A 23746-nucleotide genomic window follows, 5' to 3' on the forward strand; every position below is an offset into this window, starting at 1 on the left:
CTTGTCTTGTTGGGCAGACTGGATGGACCATGCAGGTCTTTTTCTGTCGTCATCTACTATGCTACTATGTAAATGCAGCAGCCAGCATTTAAAAATAAGTCTCTGAACATTAGAAACATAGAAAAATATAAACCCATGGAGTCTGTCCAGAGGGCAACTACTAAATTGGTAAATGGTCTCTCATAAAACATATAGGAACAGGAATATGAACCTCAACATGTATACGCTGGAAGAGAGGCGGGAGAGAGGAGATCTGATAAAGACATTTACTACTACTAATCGTTTCTATAGCGCTACCGGACGTACGCAGCGCTTTACACTAGAACATAGAGAGACAGTCCCTGCTCGATAGAGCTTACAATCTAATTAGGACAGACAGACAGGACAAGTGAGGGATAAGGGTTAGGACAGACAGGACATATCAGGGATAAGGGACAGTTGAAGGGACGATGAAAAGGTGAGGGTTCTGAAAGGTGAGTAGGGGTTAGGAGTTAAAAGCAGTATCGAAAAGGTGGGTTTTTAGCTTAGATTTGAAGACGGCCAGAGATGAGGCTTGACGTACCGGCTCAGGAAGTCTATTCCAGGCATACGGTGCGGCAAGATAGAAGGAACGGAGTCTGGAGTTAGCGGTGGAGGAGAAGGGTGCAGACAAGAGAGATTTTCCCAGCGAGCGGAGTTCCCGGGGAGAAGTGTAGGGAGAGATGACAGTGGAGAGGAACTGAGGAGCTGCAGAGTGAATGCATTTGTAAGTCAGTAAGAGGAGTTTGACCTGTATGCGGAAATGGATAGGGAGCCAATGAAGTGACTTGAGGAGAGGGCTAATATGAGCATAACGACTTTGGCGGAATATTAGGCATGCAGCCAAATTTTGAACAGATTGAAGAGAAGAGAGATGGCTCAGTGGGAGACCTGCGAGAAGCAAGTTGCAGTAGTCTAAGCGGGAGGTGATAAGAGTGTGGATGAGTGTTCTAGTTGTGTACTCAGGAAGGAAAGGGCGAATTTTGGTGATGTTATAGAGGAAGAAACGACAGGTTTTAGCAGTCTGTTGAATATGTGAAGAGAAGGAGAGGGAGGAGTCAAAGATGACCCCAAGGTTACGTGCTGATGAGACGGGAAGGATGAGTGTATTATCCACAGAAATAGAAAATGGGGGGCAAGTAGAGGTTGGTTCAGGTGGAAAGATAAGAAGCTCAGTCTTGGTCATGTTTAGCTTCAGATGGCGGTGAGACATCCAGGCAGCAATGTCGGACAGGGAGGCTGAAACTTTGGCCTGGACGCTTGCTGAGATTTCTGGTGTTGAGAGGTAGATCTGAGAGTCATCGGCGTAAAGATGATACTGAAAACCATGGGATGAGATCAGAGTACCAAGCGAAAAATTATAGATAGAGAAGAGTAGAGGTCCCAGGACGGATCCCTGAGGTACATCCATTGACAGCAGGATAGAAGAGGAGGATCGACCAGAGTGTACGCTAAAAGTACGTTGGGAGAGATAAGAAGAAAACCAGGAAAGAACAGAGCGGTGATCGACTGTGTCAAAAGCAGCAGAGAGATCAAGGAGGATGAGGCTAGAATAGAGACCTTTGGATCTGGCCTGGAGCAGGTCGTTGGAGACTTTCAGTTGAATGAAGAAGCCAGATTGAAGTGGATCAAGAATTGCTTTAGATGAAAGGAAGTCAAGGCAACGATGGTGAACAGCACGTTCAAGCATCTTGGATAGGAAAGGGAGGAGGGAGATGGGGCGATAGTTGGAGGGACAGGTAGGGTCCAATGAGGGTTTCTTTAGGAGTGGTGTTACTACGGCATGTTTGAAGGCATCAGGAACAGTCGCAGTGGAAAGTGAAAGATTGAGGATATGACAGATGAAAGGGATGACAGTGGGTGAGATAGTGTTGAGTAGATGAGTGGGAATAGGGTCAGAGAAGCAGGTGGTTAGTTTTGAGGAGGAGAGAAGGAGTGTAGTTTGATTTCTGGAAAGGAAGAAAAGGAGGCGGGGTTGGGGGTTGAGAGAATGGACTAAGGGAGGGAGAGGTGGGGGTGAACTGGTTGAGAATTCAAGTTTAATCTTGTGGATCTTATCGTGGAAGTACTCAGCTAGGGAGAAAGTGTTAATGTATAGGAAGTGAGCCTTTTTCAAATGAAGGAAAACTGGAATAAGAGAGCATAGCATGAAGTTAAGAGGAAATAGGATTAGGAGGAATCTGAGAAAATACTATTTCACAAAAAGGGTGGTGGATGCGTGGAATGGCCTCGAGTTGGAGATGAGGACTGTGTCAGAATTTAAGAAAGTGTGGGACAGACACGTGGGATCCCTTAGGAAAAGGAGGCGCTAGTGGTTACTGAGGAAGGGCAGAATGGATGGGCCATTTGGCCCTTATCTGCCTCATGGTTCTACATAAGTACCGCCATACTGGGAAAAGACCAAGGGTCCATCAAGCCCAGCATCCTGTCTCTGACAGCAGCCAATCTTGAAGCCTGGATTGGCTGCTGTCAGAGATAGGATGCTGGGCTTGATGGACCCTTGGTCTTTTCTCAGTATGGTATTTAAATGTCTTTATCAGATCTCCTCTCTCCCACCTCCCTTCCAGCGTATACATGTTGAGGTCTATACTCTAATCTACCACGCATGGACTACCCCTCTCTCAGACAATAATCTACCCACAGCACACAAACCCTGCAGACAACTCAAATACAATACACCAGGCCAAAAGAATAACAACCAACTGAAAGGAAAATCTACTACACAAGGGCACAACCAACAAAAAGGGAAGAAAGGACACAACAAACCCAGATACCAAAAGGACAGATAACTAATAAAAATTAATACATCTTCGACCCCAACCGAACCCTACCAAACAATCCAACTGGGTTATGTAAATGCCAGACCAGTAGTTAACAAAACAACAACAATAACAGACTGGATCACAACAGATAATCTTGATCTATTATTCATAAGTGAAACCTGGATTCATGACCTTAAAGACCCCATAATCTTAGATCTATGCCCCCCAGGCTACAGAATTACCCATTGGACAAGGACTGGAAAAAGAGGAGGAGGAATAGCTATAATCTACAGAACCCAGTTCACCATCACAACCATAGCCGAATCCATTCTCCCCCAACTTGAAATTGCCTCAGTTAGAATCAATCATCCAAACCTGCAGGAACACCTTAACGCAGTCCTGCTCTATAGACCGCCAGGTAACTGGCAGGACTGTCAAACACACTTTATGGACTTTATATCGAACACATGTGTTTTTACCTCCAACCTTCTTATAGTAGGGGATATCAACCTGCACCTTGAAGATCCTAATTCAATAAACACGCGTGAATGCAAAGACTTCCTCCAACTATGGGATCTTCATTGGCTAAATACGCAGCCAACCCATATTAAAGGACACACACTAGACATCAATGCACACAAATTCCCCCCTGATTTAAATTTTGTACTAACAGCTACAAAGTGGACAACTACACCACGGTCCGACCACTATAAAGCAAACCTTTCCATTCAATGGCGAATGAAAGACTTACACCACAAACAAGAACGAATAACCTATACCACGAGAGGCCAAATAGATCCGTTAACATTCTGGCAACAATTCTACAACATTGAATGGACTAACCTGACAGACTCAAACCAATTTCTCCAAGAATGGGACAATAGATGCAGAAGCATATTAGACAACATAGCACCACTTCAAACCAGAACCTAATATAGAAAGAACTCAATACCATGGTTCAACGAAGAACTGAAAAAACTAAAAACACAGGTCAGAAGATTAGAACAAGCATGGAATAAAAAGAAAGACGACTCCGCACTCAATGCTTGGAAGCAACTACAAAGAAAATACAAATACACCATTAAACAAACTAAAAGATCATACTACAAATCTAAAATTGGACCAGACCACAAGGATACACACAAACTTTTCCAACTTGTGAACAAATTACTAGATACTACACTGGTGACTTCTAACAGCACAGACATACCAGCAGCACACAATCTTGCGAAATACTTCAAAGAGAAAATTGTAAAATTATGACTCACTAGGAAAAAATGCCCGTTTGAGCACAATGAAACGGGCGCTAGCAAGGGGCCCCCTCCCTCCAAGCTACTTGCCTTGTTCGTGGTTCGCGTCGCTGTGTGTGGGGAGGGTTTTTTAAAAATTTTTTTGCTGCGCCTCCGTGGCCGTGCCTGTGGCATTTCCGTTTCTGCCCTCGAGTGTCATAGCTCCGCCCTCAACGTCATGACGTTTTGACGCGAGGGCGGTGCAGACACTCCAGGACACACCGGATATCTCGGGCCCCTCAACTTCCGTGGAGGCTTCAGAACGTTGGGGGTTGCCTTTTATATAGAGAGATGATACCTGTCAATACCACTGATTACGTAAAACTCCTTGACTGTCTAGACCCAACCCCTGGTAATGAATTCAAGAGTTGAATTACACGTTGAGTGAAGAAAAATTTTCTCCGATTCGTATTAAATGTACTACTTTGTAGCTTCTTCACATGCCCCCTAGTCCTAGTATTTTTGGAAACAGTAAGCAGATGATTCACGTCTACCCACTCCACTCATTTTATAGACCTCTATCATATCTCCCCTCAGCCGTCATGTTAGCACTTTGAGAACCCAATCCCAACTGAAGGCCCTATTATCTTCTTTCCAGATCTTAGCCACCAACAATCAGGCAACCATCAACAAATGATCCAAAACTGATATCCTTCAGAGTCCCTACCTTACCCCAACAACCAAATTATAGGCTCCATCAAAGCTGACCCTTGTGTTTTCCACTATGCCACTGGACATGCCATTTCAGTAATTTTGAATTAGAACATATTTCCACAAATGCCTTCCCTGATATCTCCAAAAATTAGAAGACTCTCTTGGAACCTTCATAAATTAAATGGACGGGGTCAGATATAGCAGACAATATCATTTACTGTTTATCTTCTTCAAGAACAACCCCATTTGGTAGCCTGGAATAAACAGTTTGAATACTTGTGAACTTTTTGGCTGCTGTTGGAGGTACTACTACTACTAACATTTCTAGAGCGCTACTAGGGTTACGCAGCGCTGTACAATTTAACAGAGAGAGACAGTCCCTGCTCAAAGAGTTACTACTCAAGACTAGATGACCTTTGGTCTGACCCAGTATGGCAATTATGTTCTTATGTTATTTTCTTAAACCCCTTGGATGGAGATAAATTGAAGATGACCCATCAATGCAGGGTGAAACTGCCTCCTTTAAAAAAAAAAAATACAAAATTAGTTGTGTTTGGGACTAATGACTAGAGTGGGAACACTAGATGATATTCAATTGTGTTTCTGGATTTAGAGGTGGGGGGCACGAACTTTATGTTTACATCATTTTTATTGGTAACAATGCTTAACAACTGTGTCAGAAAGCAACACCTTAATATATGTGTCAATATTTTTTTACGTTTTATCGGGGAGGAGATCCCTCCCACATTCCATGTTACAATTTTACATTGAGATGTCTCATTATTTAAAAACATTCAGCATAGGATATTATTTGTATAACGAAGCCTGAGGCCCAGCCCTTCCCCAGACTCGCCCCACAGCTGCTCCCCGTCTCCTAGTGGCCTGAAAGCTACTAACGTACAACCTAAGAGATAAGGAACTGGAGAAATATTCACATCCAAATTCAGAGTTCCACATCTTGCCAGCCCTGCCCCAACATCTCCCTTCCCAACTACCCTACCCATAACCCCCCCCTCTCCCCAAACTGTTAGCAATGTAGCATATACCTTCCAACTTCCCCCCCTGAACCTCCCCTTCCACCCCATGCCCTCGACCCCCCCGAGCCTTACTACTCCCCCCTCCCCGCTAAGGATACATAGATACACAACGAGCCTGCGCTCATCTTGAGAGATCACTTGCATGCTAGAGCCCCCGCTCCCCTTAAACATTTCACAATATAATGTAAGCCATCTCACTTGGTATTTGCCACCATCTTTTCTTAAATTTGCAGACTAGCCACCTCTACATTAAGTTCATACCACCAAAGTTCCAGAAAAGCAAAAACTTATCGGGGGGGGGGGGGGGGGTCCAGTCTGCCCTCCTAGTTCTTGATTGACAAAATCCGTGGCCAGATTGGCTGAGTCAAAAGCATTCCATTTTCCATCCTTCTGAATCTTTAGTACCACTGGATAAGTTAATATGAAGCGAATCTTCTGCTCAGCCAGCGTGGTACACACAGCGGATGGAAACGCCTTCTCTCCTGCACTCCCGCTGAATAATCCGGAAAAAAAACAAGATTTTATTGCCTTCATATGTTAATGAGCCTCTCTTTACCTTGTAGCCTTGCATGATTTCTTCTTTATGAATACAGTTATGAATTTAGATTATCATCACTTTTGGCTTATTCTTTTCAGGTTGTAGTCTCCCGTTCCTATGTGCCCGTTCTATACAGAGCGCCCCATTGCTGTCTGATAGAGCAAATTCTTTTTGCAGCCATTTTTCCAGCAGTGGCCCCAAACTTCTCTCCGCAACAGATTCAGGAAAGCCCACAATCCTTATATTTGAGCGACGTGCTCTATTTTCCAAATCTTCGATTTTTTCACTTTGTAATTTTAATTTTAGCGCCACCTCCTTAAGTGTGGAGGTATTTATTTATTTATTACATTTGTACCCCACGCTTTCCCACTCAAAGCAGGCTCAATGCGGCTTACATAGTAATAGGGGTTACAGAGTGTTGCTAAAGAAAATATACGTGAAGTATATTAGAATAATGAGAGAGAAGGGAGATGGGATACGGGATAAACATAGGGAATTTTGGTGGGAGGTGTAGTCTGGTTCGCTGTTTTTGTCTCCTGGATATGTGTTAGAGAGATGGGTTCATAGGGTTAATATTTGGGTAGGCTTGTTTGAACAGGTGAGTTTTTAGTGATTTCCAGAAGGGGAGATATTCACTGATTGAACGGATAGGTCTGGGGAGGGCATTCTAGACTTGGCTGCCTAAGAAGAAGTTGGATCCATGATAGGTTTTGTACTTGAGTCCTTTGCAATTGGGGTAATGTAGGTCTAGGTAAGTTCGTGAAGTTTCAGACTTGTTTCTGGTAGGGAGGTCAATCAGATTGAGCATATAGCCCGGGGATTCGCCATGAATAATTTTGTGGATTAATGTGTGGACCTTGAAGTTGATTCATTCTGGGATACGGAGCTAGTTGAAGTTTTATACGAAGAGGAGTTGCGAATTCAAATTGTGGTTTGAAAAGATGAGTCTTGCTGCTGTACTTTGGGCAGTCTGAAGTTTTTGCAAGATATGGGTCTTGCAGCCTAAGAAGATACTATTACAGTAGTCGACGTGGGTGAGTACCGTGGATTGTACCAAGTTCCAGAATGTTTTCAGGGGGAGATATGGTTTTATGCGTCTCAATATCCACATCATGTTGAACATTTTCTTTGTAGTGGATTTTGCGTGATTTCCAAGCGAGAGATGGTTGTCTAATGTCACCCCAAGGATTTTCAGGTTGTCAGATATGGGGATTGTGATGTTACAGGTGTTAAGATTAGTTGGGAGGCGCGTGGAGTGTTGAGATGAGAGGATTAAGCATTGTGTTTTCTCTTTGTTCAATTTCATCATAAAGGCGTTGGCCCAAGAGGTTAGGACGTTCATGCCCAAGGATATTTTGTCGGTGATTTCTATTAGGTTAGATTTGAAGGAGATGAATATGGTGACGTCGGTGGCATAGATGAAAGGGTTGACACCATGCCTGGATAGAGCTTTGGCTAGGGGGATCATCATAAGATTGAAGAGGATCGGTGATAAAGGGGATCCTTGAGGTACACCGCAGTTTGGTGTCCAGGGAGATGAGACAGTTGAGGTTGATTTAACTTGATAAGATCTTGAGGTAATGAAGCCTTTTATCCAATTAATGATATTACCGCCGATTCCAAGTTTATCTAGTAGTTTGGTTAGGATATTATGATTTATCATGTCAAATGCACTGGATAAGTCGAATTGTAGAAGGAGGATGTTGTTTCCAAATGAGATTTCCTGTTTAAATTTGGATATTAGAGTGAGTAGGACGGTTTCTGTACTGTGGGCTGGATGAAAACCTGATTGCGATTCATGTAGAATGGAGAATTTTTGTAGGTAGTCATTGATTTGAGAGGTTACCCTGTTTTCCATCAATTTAATTAGTAACGGGATGGAGGCGACAGGGCAGTAGTTGGTGACATCACTCGCTGGTTTCTTGGGGTTTTTAGGTATTGGTGTGAGTAGTATATTGCCATGTCCAGTAGGGAATGAACCTTGTTGTAGCAGGAAGTTTAGGTGAAAGGTGAGATCTGTGATAAAGCATTCTGGGGCATCTTTCATTAGGTAGTTGGGACATGGGTCAAGGTGGCAGTGAGATTTGGAGACCGCCATAGAAACTTCTTTAGTGGTGAGGATGTTGAAATTTGTCCATGAGCGGTCGGCTGGAATTTTGTCTTTGTAGGGGTCCAGTTAGTCAAGAAAGGTATCCATATTTGTACAGTCCTGGGGAATCGTGCTGCAAATATTGGTAATTTTGTCGTTGAAGTATTTGGCCAGTTGGTTAGCAGATGGGTAGTTTGAGGGGAGGATGTGATTGGGTTGGTGTTAAGATTCTTTTTAAGTTGATATTGTTTTTTTATGTCTGTGCCGCTGGTTGTAATTGTTTGTGTGTAGTAGGATCTTTTGGCTCGCTTAATGGTGTTTTTGTAGCTCCTGAGAGACTGCTTCCATGCGTTGTAGGTGATGTTTTTTTTATTTACACCATGTTTTTTCTAGTTTCCTGGTTTGCGATTTTAGGTTTTTTAGTAGGTCATTAAACCATGATGACGGGTTGCACCTACGTAGAAGTTTTGTGTGTAGTGGAGCTATTTCTTCCAAAGTTTGCACCTATTGTCCCATTCTGTAAGGAAGTAATTTGAGTTTGGTTGTGTAGACCAGTTGTTGTTGTAGATTTGTTGCCAGAATCTTTCTTAGTCAATCTGTCCTCTAGTGATGATTTTTGCAGGTTCTTGTATTTTAGGCTGTCTTTTTTTTCGCCAGTGTAGGGATAGCGTTGATTTATGATGATCCGACCAGGGGGTGGCAGACCAGTTGATATAGGATAGGTAGATGTTTTGGTCTGTAGAGAACATGTAAGAGATGATGTCGAGTGAGTGACCTTTGCTGTGGGTAGGTTGTATAGGAGGGAGGTCAAGGTTACAAAGATGAAGGAGGTCCTTACATTCGCGGGTGTCAGCAGAGTTGGGATCCTCTAAATGTAGGTTTAAGCCCCCAATTAATAGAACATTGGAATTATTGATGCATGCGTTTGATAAATCCATGAAGGTGGACTGGTTGTTGTTCCAGTTAGTGGGAGGTCTATAGAATAGGATACAGGTTAGATGGTCACAGAGTGCGAGGCTGTGAAGTCTGATTGAAGCAATTTCAAGTTCTGGTGTAATGGTTTCAGAAATGGGTTCAGCGGAGAAGCTTGATTTGTAGACGAGCGCTATATGCCTCCGTCTCTTTTTTCTTTTCTGGTCCAGTGTGAGATTTTATAGCCAGGGGGGCATAGATCGAGTATGATAGGGTCTTTTGGGTCGAGAACCCAGGTTTCTGTGATTAATAAGAGGTCAAGATTGTCTGAAGTAATCCAGTCTGTGAGGATTTTAGTTTTGTTTACTGCTGATCTTGCATTGGTGTAACCCACTCAGATGGTTCATCAATTGGAGTTGATGGGTGGATATTGGTGAGCTGCCTTGTTATAGCTGTCTTGGGTTTAGGTGAGATTGTTTTTAGTGATGGTTGTCTGCGTGATGGTGGGTTTGTTTGCTTGTTGTCGGCTCGCGGGAGTGTGATTAGTTTGGTTGTTCTTTTGTGGTGGCGGAGAATGACATTGAGTTCCGATGGGGGGGGGGGGGTAGTGAATGTTGCGTGGATGAACATGAATGAGTGGATGATGATGAGTATGTTTAGGAGGAGCATGTTGGTGAGATATTTTGGTTGTTCGGGTTCATTATGGTTCCACGTGTCCTCCATGTCAGACACTCGCTTCTCCAGTTCAAGTGTGCGCTTCGATAACTGTTAAAACTGAGTCAATTTTTCCCAGCTGGCCTGCCAGTGCATCGAACCTCAGTTCAAGTGCCGATCCTACTGCTGCGGAGATCTGCGCCAACTGTTTTTCGGAAAACTCAGATTGAGGCCCCGACATGGCGTCCGCCCTCTTTGGTTCCACGCCTGTCGGCGAGATTTTCCCTTTTTCCCCACTTTTACGCCTTTTCTTGAGCTTCCTGCCGGCATTGAGACCAGGTTATGTTCCGCGATCTTTTTTCAGAAGGCGATTCTTGCCGTAATTATGAAAGAAAGGAGCGGGGGTCCCGGAGCACAACTACGACGCAGCCGTTGCTCTCAGTGCATCATGTGATCTCGGGGGGGGGGGGGGGGGGGAGGGGCACGAACTTTAAGAATGTATATTATGACAGTGGCTTCTGGCATGATGGACACCTCATTTTGTCTACATGTTTAAGTCATTTGATTCTGTTTGTATTTAAGTACTGTCAGTTAACTATTATACAAGTTATGTAAGTTCAGTTGTAATCCACCTCAGTACATGACATAAGATAGATATATGGGTCCATAGATGTTACTTTTCGGTAGCTTGTAGACAGAGGATACTGCCTGCTATATCTGAACCCAGCCAATTAATTTATGAAGGATCTCCCCCTTTGCTAAAGTTGGCGGCTGCCTCTCCACCCCAACTGCGTATCCCAACTTTCCTGGTAAATTGGAAGTCTCTCAAATCAAAAACCCATGCTATTTTTGACCATTTACACTGCATACCATCTTCCATCGACTGTCAAACAGATACAGCTCCAGCCTTCCTCTATCAATGCTTACCCCTCTAACTACTCTGCTTTTTCCTTTTCTAGGTCTTCACGATGTGGTGGAAGGTTGCCTTCCAAGCCCATACTCTTTCCAAAATGTAACTCCACTCTGATTCCTTCTCTCCTGAAGCTCTACTTATTTGTTATGCATGCTTGAAAAATGTGATAGATGACATAAAGCACTTTTGAACCACTAGCAATGTTAGTCAAGAGGAAGATGGAGAACGCAGAATGCTTCAAATGAACCATTTATGAAGAAAAGGTTCAGCTCAAATCAAAAGTCAAATTTCACTCACTTACGCAGTAATGCTTTTACTAGTTGATTTACTTACATGTTTCAAATTCCTCATCACTAGAATCCGAGATTGAAATTGTGGATCTGCAAAGATAAAATTACAAAAATCAGATCTAACATTGGACAAAAACAAAGAAAAAAAAGTAAAGGTAAAATGTTTAATGTAAAAATCATCTTAATAGTAAAACTGACAAAATGGAAGTAAGTGTCTTGCACTGACAAATAAAATGAGATAAAAATGGTGATTCCCTGCTTATCTATTTCAGGACAAACATTTCCATGACTATCTATTGATCAAATGGGAACAATACGCTACCTTCAATGCCCAACATGTCTCAAACCCATAGTTGTACTAGAAAGTTCTTAAAAAAAAAAAAACCCTACAACAGAAAAACAGTACTGCATAGGGATATTATTTCTTACACCATGGCCTGAGCCAGCCAAATTTTACAGGGCATTATTCATTTGGAAAAGCAGTACGCTAAGGCTAAGTGTGCTTATCTAGCACAGCCTTCATTGGCCACTAAACATATCCCCTTATCTACTCAGATGGCACTAAGCTCTTTGTTCCATGAACGTACGAAAAAAATGCTGTTTTTTCCGTAAATATACATTTTTTAGATATGAAGACCGGCTGGGGAAATTGCTTGCACATGTTAATAGAACTTGGCAAGGAACTAGTTATGTCGCCACCCTTAAGACCACGCTGGCCTTCTAATCCACCACACGCAAGACATAGCAAAAATCTTTTATGATTATTTCAGTCACATGTACAACACTCTTAAACCTGGAAGAGGGCTCCAACGTTATTGACTACTTGGAGAAATCAGGGATGCCTAGATTTAATTAAGAGATGATTACACATCTTAACTCTCCTATTCAGACCAGTGAATACCAAAACACTGTTGAAGCCCTTAAGAATTCTACAGCTCCCAGACCAGATGGCTACACATCTGAATTTTACCAACTCATGAAGGCACAGGCCTGTGGCCACTTGCTTTCATATTATAATACCTCAATCTCAGCAGGTGTTCTACCCTTATATGCCAACATAGCATTTAGAGTAGTTACTTACCTGTAACAGGTGTTCTCCGAAGACAGCAGGCTGCATATTCTCACAAGTGGGTGACGCCACGTCGGCCCCGGAGGATTTTAAAGCAAAATCTCAAAATCTCTTTACGGCGTTCCGTCGCGCGAGCGATCGTACTGCGCATGTGCGCACACCTATTCCCGCTCGCCGAGCGGACACGCCCCTCAGTTATATCCAAAAGATGGAGGAGACAACTCCAAAAGGGGAAGGTGGGAGGGTTTGTGAGAATATGCAGCCTGCTGTCTTCGGAGAACACCTGTTACAGGTAAGTAACTACTCTTTCTCCAAAGACAAGCAGGCTGATATTCTCACAAGTGGGGTATCCCAAGCTTTCAGGCTTACACAACAAACAGTGGTCAATAGAGTCTCGCAACGGCGAGGCCAGAATAAAAATTGACCTGAAAAGAAGAAACATCTAAATGAGTGTAGCCTGGAACAGAACAAACATGGGCTTAGGAGGGTTGGAGTTGGATTCTAAACCCCAAAGAAGTTCTGCAGCCCCGACTGCCCAAAACCGACTGACGCGTCGGCTATTCTGCTGAAGGCAGTAGTGAGATGTGAATGTGTGGACTGATGACCACGCCGCAGCTTTGCAGATCCCTTCAATAGTGACTGATTTTAGATTAGTCACCGATTCAGCCATGGCTCTAATTTTGTGAGCCGTGACATGGCCCTCTAGAGTCAGTCCAGCTTGGACAAAAATGAAGGAGATGCAATCTGCCAGTTAAGAAGAAATGATGCGGTTTCCGACAGCAACTGGCATTAAAAGAAATAAACAACTGGGCGGACCTTGCGAGGGAGCTCGTCTGCTCCACGCAAAAAGTGCGCAGCTTGCTTTCGCCAGGGCTTGTAAGATGAGGGAGAAAGCATGTTGGCAAGACAATTGACTGGATCAGATGGTACTCTGATACCAGCGCCCGTAAGAACCTTGGCTGCATGCGAAGAACTACTCTGTTAAGATGAGAAGTAAGGTGAGGAGCTTGAGCTACTAGAGTCTGAAGCTCACCGACCTTTCGAGTTGAAGGAACAGCCACCAAGGAAAATGACCTTCCAGGTCCAATACTTCAGATGACAGGAATCCAGTGGCCCGAATTGAGCTTGCAGCAGCTGGATGAAAACGACATTGAGACCCCAAGATACTGAATAAGGAGTGATAGGGGCTCTGACCGAAGCATAAGAGCCAACTGTAAAAATTATTGGGGGTGCTAAGCCCAACAGAAATAATCCCCCTTAGACACATACAAGGAATTCTCTCAATACTGTGGGAGAAGTAAACGTCATGAAGTGGACAGCTAAAGGCTGACCTTTTACACGTTGATGATAAGCTCTTATTGCACGAAGATGAATACTGACCGAGTTGGTCTTGAGACCAGATTCAGACAGGTGTAGAAAGAACTCAAGCAAGGTCTGTATAAGACTAGAGGCAGGATCTAGGGTCTCGCTGTCACACCAGACGGCAAACCTCTTCCATGAAAAGAATAACACCTCTTTGTGAAATCTTTTTCTGGAAGCAGGCAAGAGTCGGGAGACACTCTTCTGGAAAAGTCAACGAAACCTACACTCTCAACATCCAGACCGTGTGAGCCATAGATTGGAGGTTGGGATGTAGAAGTGCCCCCTCGTTCTGCGTAATGAGAGCTGGAAAACATTCCAACTCCAGAAGAAGAGGGAATCATATCTGACGTAGCTAGAAAGGAGCAATGAGAATCATGGCTCCACAATCTTGCTTGAGAATCAGCAAGTCTTTTCCACCAGATGTATGGTAGGATACGCATACAGAAAACTTGTCCCCCAAAGAAGGAGAAAGGCATCCGATGGTAGTCTGCCGTGAACCTGCAGCCTGGAACAGAACTGAGGGACTTTGTGATTGAACTAAGTTGCTCAGCCTGTCGGCCAGACTGCTGTTTACGCCAATTAGATAAATGGCTTGGAGAAAACAAGCCGCGTTGGCGAGCCCACCGCTACATCTGCATGGCATCTTGACGCAGAGGACAAGATCCAGTACTCCTTTGTTATCGAGTACATCACAACCCGATTGTGTGGTTGATTAAAATAATTAGGTTGGATAGCCAGGAGGGATGCAACCTTCGTCAGCAGCGTTTGACTGAGTAAGGTGGACTGGACACCTGAGAATCAAAATGGAGAGAATTAACCACCTCTGAGGGGAATTCCGAAGACTGGCGAACAGTTGGGTTACATCCTCTAGATGTGCAAAAGTGTCAAGGGAGTGACGTGAACTGTGGAAGCCATGTGTCTAGAAGTCTCAATATTACTGTGCTGTAATCTGTTGAGACGGGCAATCAACGTGTTAAGGGAACACTTGCACTCCCAGTCCATGAAGATACGCTGCAACAACAGCTAGGCACTAGGAAAAACATACTCTGGACGCAAAGTGAGTAGAAGTATCTTGTAAGCCCAGAGAGCATAATCATTCGTTTTCCTGAAGTATGGGAAGAAGGATGCCCAGGGAAATCATCCTGAACGAAATCTGTTGAGGCCCCTTATGTCTATGATGGGACGGAACCCACAAGGAAGGACCTGGGATAGAAACTCAATCCTTCTTACCCTTGTGGAACAGGCTCGACTGCATAGGTACTGAGAAAGGCAGAGTGTTCCTCTGCAAGTACTCACTGTTGATGGAAGCTAAAGGATTAAACTTCCAATGAACAATGTGGAGGGTTTGATTCCAGATTGAGAATGTATCCTAACCGGACTATTTGAAAAAACCCCCCGGTTGGAGGATATAGAAGTCACCTATGGTGGAGAATATTTGAACTTCCCCCCGACAGGCAGATTGGCCGGTACGGACATTTGTTGTTTTTTTTTTTTTATATAGTGGCTATGCTGAATTGGAGCCACTCCAAAACCCCTCTCTGGTTCCTGCGGAATAGCTGCAGGAGCCTGATTAGGTGCACGCCGCTGACTAGAACGAGCGTGCTGATCTCTTTAAAGAAGTTCCGAGATGAGGAAGTGTATGCACAGCATATCAACAATTTTCTGCTGAGTCTTCTCCTCCAGGTGAGAGGCACACAGTCATGAGAGTCTGCGCATCACCATACCTAGAGCAGAAATCTAGGTGTTACAATACAAGTGATGAAAACGTCATTGGACAGGAACTTGCGACACTTGGAAAAAAAAAAAATGTAGCCTACTCCGGTGGGAATGTTCATAAAGATCTGGCAGGACTTGGTCTTGGACGCGATCATGCCAGCCTGGTACGCCATTCTCCAAAGGAGGCTAAGGATGTATGCTCTGGCCTCGGGGGCGCCGAAGCAAGTTCTTAGAACTGCTATCAGTTCTGAGTTGAAGATGGTAGTCCAGGACCTCGAGCATCTGGCATTGGGCTGATTGACAATCTCCATTGTAATGTGTCAAGACAAATAGAGGATCTAGAGGATTCTCAGCAGAGAAAACCCCATGACCTTCATGTTCATCAGATGAACCATCATTGAACTGAGCCAACTACTCAAACAGAGCAGCTCAGATGCAAACATTGACCAGTATAGAGCAACTGTCATACATACAATTCTACAGAACAGCTATGGAAAAATATGTTCTCCTGTAGCAAAATGGCTGTTCTTAACATGCATTTCTGGGCCTGGAAGCCAAGGTATGGAGGCGCGGTAAGTTCTACGAGCGAACACCCATACCAGAGGCAGCATCGGTGAAGGAGACCAGTTGAAAAGCTAGATGCCGCGGGAGGCGGTAGCATCCATGGCATCCAATGGTACCCATGGTCTCGAAGCCAAGGACAACATCTGGCAATGCAAGGGAATCGAAACCAGACTGCCAGATGACTTCCATAACAGAGATGTGACCGATGGTACTGATAGTACTCATGGCACCGACGGTGCCGATGATACACATGGACCGATGACCCCCGGTACCAATGGAACCCATGGTACTTGGTACCGATGATAGTCATGATATCTGGTATCGATGGTACCCATGATACCCTAGTACCGAAGGGACCCTTGACATGTGGTACCGATGATATTCGGCACCAACAGCACCGACGGTACCTATGGTACACATGGTATCGACGGTGCTCAAGACACCTGGTACCAATGGCACCCATGGTACCGATGGTACCTGGTCATGATATTTTGTATCGACGGTACTCATGTACCGACGGTATCCATGATACCTATCCATGGTACCGACGATACCCGATACCGATGGTACTCGTGATACTCGGTACCGATGGGCGATGATACCTGTGATCGATGGTGCCCATGATATCTGATGCCGATGGTGATACGTGGTGCCGACAGTGCCCATGCACCGAAGACACTCGGCACCGATGGTACCCATGGTACCGATGATACCCGGTGCCGACGGAATCCATGGTACCGATGGTACCGGTACCGACGGGACCCATGGCACCGACCATGGTACCAATGTTCCCGGTACCGATACTCCTCGGTACCGACGCACCGGTGACATTCGGCACCGACGGCACCCATGGTACCGATGATACTCGGTACCGACGGCACCCATGGTACCGATGATACTCGGTACCGACGGTACCCATGACACCCGGTACCGATGATACTCGGCACCGACGGTACCCATGACACCCGGTACCGATGATACTCGGTACCGACGGTACCCATGACACCCGCGATGCGGTGTATCGACGTCCAATGCCAGGATACCTCCATAATAGAGGGAGCAACGCTCTCGGCACCGACTGATGTCTGAAGCCCGAATACCTCCATAACAGAGGGAGCAAAGCTCTGGGCACCGATGGTACCGACACCCGCTGATGCGCCCGAATGACCTGCCAAGCAGGAGGCGCCGAGGCAGGTGGAGACCTACTCGATGCATAACTATACCCAGCGTGCATCGGTCTCTGTCGGACTCCAGAAACTCCTTTGGGCATCCCTGACAAGTAGCATAAGTCTCGTCTTTGAGACACTACTTGCGCTTCACAGGGAGATGATCCGGCCCAAGACACTTCCGCTGATGCGTCCGAATGACCTGCAGAGCAGGAGACGCCGAGACGGGTGGAGACTCACTTCAAAGGTTACACCACTGATATTGTGTCACCAGGCTGCCCATTCAGTGGCTAACCAGGGATGTACCTGCTTAGGTTCCTGGTTTTTCCTGTGACATACACCTTCACCACTTGTGAGGCTCAAAGACAGTAGTGTGCTGAAGCAGGCTCTCACAGCTCTCGAGAGCAATTTGTTTAAGTTTTAATAAATGGATCAAAAAATGTGGGCTTGTTTTATTTGCTGGCTAGCCCACAGATAACAATATACCAGCACTTTTGAAGAAAAAAGAAAAAGAGAAGCTTATATGCTTCGTTGAGGCACAGCCCCTTGTGACTCTGGCAATTACTTAAATTTTTTCTTGCCTCAGGTACAAAAAATACCTGTATATATAAGCCACAATGAGCCTGCCATAAAAATGAAAAAATAAAAAAGAGATTTACTCCGAAGACCTGAAGAAAACACGAAGCCCTAACGAACTCCGTGTCTCCTCAGACGCGGAAAAAGAAAAACTGAGGGGCGTGTCCGCTCGGCGAGCGGGAATAGGTGTGCGCACATGCGCAGTACGATCGCTCGTGCGACGGAACGCCGTAAAGAGATTTTGAGATTTTGCTTTAAAATCCTCCGGGGCCGACGTGGCGTCACCCACTTGTGAGAATATCAGCCTGCTTGTCTTTGGAGAAATAATGTTGATACCCAAGCCCACATACCCGAACATGATGCCCCTTCCCACCACCCCCAAACATGTCAGCCCTTTCTGATGCCCCTTTCCACCCCCCCCCCTCCCAAATCTGAGCAAACCCTTTCAGGCCTACCTGCCTGATCCCTGGTGGACTAGCAGGAGGAATGCCCATTTGCTTCTGCCCTTCACATCTGCCTGTTCAAAATGGCTTTGACCTCTGACAAAGGACCTCAAGGCTACTGCTAGAGGGTGCAGCAGCATTTTGAGGAGGCAGCCACAATGGCAAAAGCAAATGAGCATGGCTTCTTCGTGTGTGTGTGTATATATATATATATAAATAATATATATATATATATATATATATAAATAAATAAAAGTGACATATCACAAACCTGAGTTTTATTTTGTCCGCGGAGACGGAACAACCCGAGTTTACTTTATTTTCAGTCAAAATTCGCGAATTTAATTTAGCAGATATTTTATTTGCTATGTCTAAGCAAAAGACAGGATTCAAATGTTGTGCTACTTGCACACATTACGGTAACGAAATTCAAACACGCGTGGGACAAACATAAAGGAATCCTGTTCAGAAGTAATGGATCCTAAGGAGCTTAGCCGAGATTGGGTGGCAGAGCCGGTGGCAGGAGGCGGGGATAGTGCTGGGCAGACTTGTATGGTCTGTGCCAGAGCCGGTGGTGGGGCTGGTGGTTGGGAGGCGGGGATAGTGTTGGGCAGACTTACACGGTCTGTGCCCTGAAAAGGACAGGTACAAATCAAGGTAAGGTATACACAAAAAGTAGCACATATGAGTTTATCTTGTTGGGCAGACTGGATGGACCATGCAGGTCTTTTTCTGTCGTCATCTACTATGTTACTATGATAAACCCAACAATGTTCCAGAATCCTATCGTCCTCTCTCTCTAATGAATGTTGATATAAAAATATTTTCTTGGTTACTGGCATATCGCCTAGCTGCTCATCTTCCTAAGAACAGGTGGAGTTTGTCTCTGGGAGACAGTCTGTCCTTAACGTCCACAAAGCCTTATTGGACATGTCCCAGAGTATATCCACACATGGGATAAACAAAGGAATCCCGTTCAGAAGGAATGGATCCTCAGAAGTTTAGCAGAGATTGGGTGACAGCACCGGAGGTTGGGAGGCGGGGCAAGTACTGGGCAGACTTCTACGGTCTATGCCCTGAAAATGGCAAGGATAAATCAAGGTCAGGTATACATATAAAGTAGCACATATGAGATTGGATGGACCATACAGGTCTTTATCTGCTGTCATCTACTATGTTACTATAACCCTAGCAGTCTTAGTGAGCTTAGATGCCGAAAAGGCATTTGACGAAGTTCACTTGCCCTATCTGCTTCAGGCCTTAAATTATATGGCATTGGATGGCTGGTATTTGCAGGCCCTGAAGACTCTATTAATACCACTGCTAGGATCTTAGTGAATGGTACCCCTACTGTTCTTCTTATCTGTTATGGCACTAAGCAGGATTGCTCCCTTTTTTCTCTACTTAGAAACATTATTGCATAACTTTTGGAGAGATCCAGACGTTCATGGGGTGAACTTGGGTTCTGCCACTGTCAAGGTGCTGGCATTTACGGATAAATGTTTTGTTGGTATTAAAACAGCCTCTGCGCTCCTTACTACAAGTGTGGAAGAATTTGGTTACTACTCAGGTTTTGTTCTTAACAAGCAAAAGCCTGTGGTGATGCCCTTGCAATTATGAAAAGCGGAACTGAGTGGGCCCCTTTCCCTTTCTTTGGGAGGATACTAATATCAAATGCTTAGAAATTAGACTACCTTGAGACCTGACAGAATTATATTATCTTAGTATGTCCCTCTTATTGTCCTCCACGGCTTAGAGGCTACTTGTGTGGAAGACATATCCTGTATCTCTAATGGAAGAGTTGCTTAATAACGTTTGTCCTGCCACAGTGGCTCTAGGTTTTCCAGATGTTACCACTGCGACTCTCCTCAGTCACTCAAAAACTTGAAAATGTTGGTAAATAGCTTTCTGTGACAGGACAAAAAAGCCTCTCATTTGTCTTATAGCAAAGTTGCTCTTCCCAAATCTAAGAGTGGACTATGTCTATTATATTCAATTGTTTGCACATGCCTGTTCAATGCGCCATATCAATGACTGGTTCTGTACTACATCTCAATTTTCTTTCACAGAAGTCGAGAAGACTCCTTTTCCACTTATTTTATTTTTACTTACATAAGTTTTGCCATACTGGGACAGACCGAAGGTCCATCAGCAGCATCCTGTTTCCAACAGTGGCCAATCCAGGTCACATATACCTGGTAAGATCCCCAAAAAAGTACAAAACATTTTATACTGCTTATTCCAGAAATAGTGGATTTTTTCCCAAGTCCATTTAATAATGGTCTATGGACTTTTCCTTTAGGAAGCTGTCCAAACCTTTTTAAAACTCAGCTAAGCTAACCGCCTTTACCACATTCTCTGGCAACGAATTCCAGGGTAAAATTATGTATAATCATACCTGATAATTTTCTTTCCATTAATCATAGCTGATCAATCCATAGACTGGTGGGTTGTGTCCATCTACCAGCAGGTGGAGATAGAGAGCAAACTTTTGCCTCCCTATATGTGGTCATGTGCTGCCGGAAACTCCTCAGTATGTCGATATCAAAGCTCCATCCGCAGGACTCAGCACTTAGAGAATTACACCCACGAAGGGACACTCTGCCCAGCTCACCACCGCCGAAACGGGGGAGGGGAATCCGTCCAGCTCATCCCCGCGGAGCGGGGGAGGGACACCACACCCGCCGATGCGGGGGGATCTGGCTTATCCTGCAACCGCAACCGCGGGAGGAGCTGACTGACCCGAACACCGCCGAAGCGGGAGGGGTACAAAACTGCCCTACAGCCGCACGAAGCGGGAGGGAGTGCCGGCAGAATTATAAGTCTCAATCCAGCCCCGTAAAACGGAGGGGAGAGGAATGCAGCAGCTCACTGTAACACAAACTCGTCTTAACTCTTGAAGAATCCAAGTGAAAAAACTTGAACACGAAGTCTTTCTGAAGTAACTGAAGAGTAAACTTGAACCTGAAATGCAACCAGAATAAAACAATACAGATATCTGGGAGGGGCTATGGATTGATCAGCTATGATTAATGGAAAGAAAATTATCAGGTATGATTATACATAATTTTACCTTCCATATCATCAAGCTGATCAATCCATAGACTGGTGGGATGTACCGAAGCAGTACTCACCCAGGGCGGGACATAGAAATCCCTGACCGCAACACTGAAGCTCCAAACCGGGCCTCCGCCCGAGCAGCCACAGTCAAGCGGTAATGCTTGGAGAATGTATGGGCCGAAGCCCAAGTTGCCGCCTTGCATATCTCTTCCAAGGAGACGGAACCGGCCTCTGCCATCGAGGCCGCCTGAGCTCTTGTGGAGTGAGCCTTCAGCTGGATAGGCGGCACCTTCCCTGCGGCCACATAAGCCGCTGCAATGGCTTCCTTGACCCATCTTGCCACTGTAGGCTTAGCAGCCTGCAGACCCCTACGAGGACCTGCAAACAGGACAAACAGATGATCCGATTTCCGGAAATCATTGGTCACTTCCAAGTATCTGATGATGACTCGTCTCACATCCAGATATTTAAGAGCAGAGTACTCCTCTGGGTAGTCCTCCCTACGAAAGGAAGGGAGACAGAGCTGCTGATTCACATGGAAGCGAGAAACAATCTTGGGCAGAAAGGAAGGCACTGTGCGAATAGTCACTCCTGCCTCAGTGAACTGCAGAAAAGGCTCTCGACATGAGAGCGCCTGGAGCTCGGAAACTCTTCTGGCTGAAGTGATAGCCACCAAAAAGACTGCTTTCAACGTCAGGTCTTTCAGAGATGCCCTCGACAAGGGTTCAAACGGCGGCTTCTGCAATGCTCTTAGCACCAGGTTGAGATTCCACGCAGGCACCACTGAGTGCAGAGGAGGGCGCAGGTGATTAACTCCCTTGAGAAAGCGCACCACATCTGGCTGGGAAGCCAGGGAAGCACCCTTCAGGCGGCCCCTGAAGCAAGCCAGAGCCGCTACCTGGACCTTAAGGGAACTGAGCGACAGGCCTTTGTCCAGACCTTCTTGCAGGAACGCCAGCACTGAAGAAATTGGAGCAGTGAAGGGAGAAAGTGAGCCTGCTTCACACCACGCTGCAAAGATACGCCAAACCCTGGCGTAAGCAGTAGAAGTAGAGCGTTTCCTCGCTCTCAGCATAGTGGCGATGACCTTGTCTGAGAAGCCCTTCTTCCTCAGACGCTGCCGCTCAATAGCCAGGCCGTAAGACCAAAGGGGGAGGGATCCTCCATCACCACGGGACCCTGATGTAACAGGCCCCGCTCCACTGGCAGCCGCAGAGGATCGTCGATTGAGAGCCTGATCAAGTCCGCATACCAGGGACGCCTGGGCCAATCCGGACCCACCAGGATTATCCTGCCGGGATGTCTTGCCACCCGGTCTAGGACCCTGCCCAACATGGGCCAGGGTGGGAACACATAGAGAAGCTCTTGTGTCGGCCATTGTTGGAGAAGAGCATCTACTCCCAGGGATCGAGGGTCCCGTCCTCTGCTGAAGAAGCGCGGCACTTGGCAATTGGCCGATGACGCCATCAGATCTAGGCTCGGCTGGCCCCAGCGCTTCGTGATGTCCAAGAACGCCTGAGCAGATAGCTGCCACTCTCCGGGCTCCAAGGTATGGCGACTGAGAAAGTCCGCCTTGACATTCATGACTCCGGCAATGTGGGCCGCTGACAGCTGTTCCAGGTTCGCTTCCGCCCACTGGCATAGACTCATAGCCTCCTTGGCTAGAGGGGCGCTCTTGGTACCTCCCTGGCGGTTGACATAGGCCACAGCCGTGGCATTGTCCGACAGTACCCGTACAGGCTTCAGCACCAGTACCGGGATGAACTCCAAAAGCGCCAACCGAATGGCTCTGAGTTCCAGGAGGTTGATAGACCACTTCGCCTCTGCAGGAGACCAGAGCCCCTGCGCTGTCCTTCCCAAGCAGTGGGCTCCCCAGCCCGACAATGAGGCGTCCGTCGTGACGACAATCCACTCTGGGGTCACCAGAGGCATTCCTGCAGACAACTTGTCTGTCTGCATCCACCAGCTCAGCGCCTTGCGCACTGCTGGATCCAAGGGAAGACGCACCGCATAATCCTCCGACATCGGAGTCCAGCGCTGCAGCAGAGAGTGTTGTAGTGGTCTCATATGAGCCCTGGCCCAGGGCACTACTTCCATCGTGGCCGTCATAGAGCCCAACAGCTGCACATAGTCCCAAGCCCGAAGAGGAGAGGCTACCAGGAACTGGTCCACCTGAGCCTGAAGCTTGACAATCCGATTGTCTGGCAGGAACACTCTGCCCACTTGGGTGTCGAATCGAACTCCCAGATACTCCAGGGACTGAGTCGGGCGCAGCTGGCTCTTCTCCCAGTTGATGATCCATCCCAGGGAGCTCAAAAGAGCAACTACCCGGTCCACAGCTTTGCCGCACTCTGCATAAGAGGGGGCTCGGATCAACCAGTCGTCCAGATAAGGATGGACTTGTACTCCTTCCTTTCGCAGGAAGGCCGCTATGACCACCATTACTTTGGAAAAGGTCCGCGGAGCAGTAGCCAACCCGAACGGGAGGGCTCTGAACTGGAAGTGTCGGCCCAGGACTGCAAAACGCAGAAAGCGTTGATGAGGAGGCCAGATGGGAATATGCAGGTACGCTTCCTTGATGTCCAAGGAAGCCAGGTACTCCCCTGCCTTCACTGCCGCTATAACAGAGCGGAG

The 23746-nt window shown here is 46.1% G+C and overlaps 1 protein-coding gene across 2 annotated transcripts in view; it reads right to left on the reverse strand.

The window, feature by feature from the left end:
• Positions 1 to 23746, reverse strand: part of GCNA (germ cell nuclear acidic peptidase) — a 194587-nt gene that overhangs the window by 111866 nt on the left and 58975 nt on the right. For both annotated transcript variants that reach the window (XM_030208832.1, XM_030208833.1), the window contains exon 4: positions 11200 to 11246. In XM_030208832.1, the coding sequence (XP_030064692.1) occupies positions 11200 to 11246 (47 nt within the window). The remainder of the gene's footprint in view (positions 1 to 11199; positions 11247 to 23746) is intronic.

Source organism: Microcaecilia unicolor, chromosome 7 (assembly GCF_901765095.1).
Source record: "Microcaecilia unicolor chromosome 7, aMicUni1.1, whole genome shotgun sequence".
Classification (NCBI taxonomy): Eukaryota; Metazoa; Chordata; class Amphibia; order Gymnophiona; family Siphonopidae; genus Microcaecilia; species Microcaecilia unicolor.